The following is a 1,719-nucleotide window of genomic DNA, read 5'->3' as shown; positions in this document are numbered from 1 at the left end:
TTTTTGACCAATTTTGTTTTAATTTTGAAAGGTTATGAACAGTTAAAATCTAGTTGCTTAGTGTGACTGTTTTAATGCTAAACATATTCATTTTGGGTATACTGAGAATATTTCTCTGTTTTTCAATATGAAATGCTCTACTTGGCTGTGTGTTTAATTATTGTCTGCTAATCAATGCTATTATTTAGAACATCTCTTAGACGTAACAACCTTAATACTTTCATAAAGCACCCTGAAAATTTAAATGCCCATTAAGTGAGGGCAGAGGTGCATTTTATTCATAATATAGCAGTACCCTCTAGTGCTCATGTTTGGTCATGTGTTCTCCAAAACTGCCTTCGAGGGGTAAATATCATATATTAGATCATTTCGCTCAGATTTTGCTTTAAGTGAAGTATTCTATTATTTATGACATCACCTTTTTGAAAAGGAGTTCAGGCATTTATAATATTATTCAAAAGTATTATCAGCACTTCCATGCTCTAGGAAAATGGCTATTCAATTTATTTTGCTCATAAAAGTAAATGAGAACCAAGTGCCAAGAAGTTGGTCAAATTACTTAAGTGATTTGTAGAAATGGAAGTAGAACTTAAGTCTTTTGTTCCAAGGTTCAGTTCTCTTCTATATATGTTGGACTATGTGTTTGATCCAAGAAATGTTAAATAAAGCTAAAAAGGTATATGTCCAAAATTCTAGATTCTTTTGAGTGAATCTTTCTGGAACAATAGTACTCTACTTTTTGAAAAATTTTAGACTGTCAGTTTACAAAACAGCACAGTATTATCTATCAGCCAGTGTACTGCAAAGGGAGTTGTGTTGTATTGGAGTTTGATTTATCATGGTTAAAAATCATTTATTCAGAAACAAAGGATTCTCTAACCAAGCTCTCCGTGAGCGAGAAGACCTGGTTTTATTTGCTCTTGAAAGCATTATCCAAAGCTTTATCACAGAGCAAATACGCAGATCGTAGCCCCTTTGGCTGTAAGACCAGGCCCGTTATTTATTACCATTTCAGTAGGTTTTACTTTTCTTGTAGACTTGATTTGGTAAGGTGTCTACAGCAAAATAGTCAACCCACGTAAGAACATAATTCTAATTTCTACATCTGTTTCTGGATAGCATTCTTAGATTACCTGAATTCGATCTTAATAAATGTTTTTTGTATCCATGTTTAGTTGTTACAGGGTAGGTCACCCAAGCCCGACAAGTGGGAACTTCACATGGGCAGTGGTGGTGGCATGGCGGAACAGGTCAGCGGGGACTGTGATGATGAAGATGGTTGTGGGGCATCAGGAAGTGGAGAAGTCAAGAGGACACTAAAAGTCACAGACTGTAAGTGTATGGTTCTAATACCACTTTTAAAGAATTGAATTTGAAATATTACTAAGGATGATTATTATATGAATGCAAAGAAATAATGACAGTGAATTTAGAAGCATGCTGGAGGAATTAGAAATGAAAATGAACCTATTTTTAGTTATTTTGGACATGCATTCTTGGGTTTTTGTTTACTTTTAACTTATGGCTTCAAATGTAAATTATACTTTTCTGTGAAAAACTAGTGAATTACAATCAGTTCTGATAATTAAAGGTTTTAAAGTAGGATGATCCTTAGGGCATGAAATAACTAGTATGGTGGATATTAAATATATATTGGTAAATAATGTGAAAACAAGGTGGATAAGCCCCACTAAATAAACAAGTTCTGCAATTTTTTTT

The 1,719-nt window shown here is 33.6% G+C and overlaps 1 protein-coding gene across 1 annotated transcript in view; it reads left to right on the top strand.

Moving 5' to 3' along the window:
• The window catches only part of GPC5 (glypican 5), a 1,048,823-nt gene that overhangs the window by 385,737 nt on the left and 661,367 nt on the right, over window positions 1-1,719 (top strand). Inside the window, exon 5 of the mRNA XM_019668718.1 lies at window positions 1,176-1,332. Within this exon, the coding sequence (XP_019524263.1) occupies window positions 1,176-1,332 (157 nt within the window). The remainder of the gene's footprint in view (window positions 1-1,175; window positions 1,333-1,719) is intronic.

This window comes from Hipposideros armiger, unplaced genomic scaffold, assembly GCF_001890085.2.
Source record: "Hipposideros armiger isolate ML-2016 unplaced genomic scaffold, ASM189008v1 scaffold_534, whole genome shotgun sequence".
Lineage (NCBI taxonomy): Eukaryota > Metazoa > Chordata > Mammalia > Chiroptera > Hipposideridae > Hipposideros > Hipposideros armiger.
The sequence above is the reverse complement of the archived record's forward strand: the minus strand, read 5'-3'. Positions and strand labels throughout refer to the sequence as shown.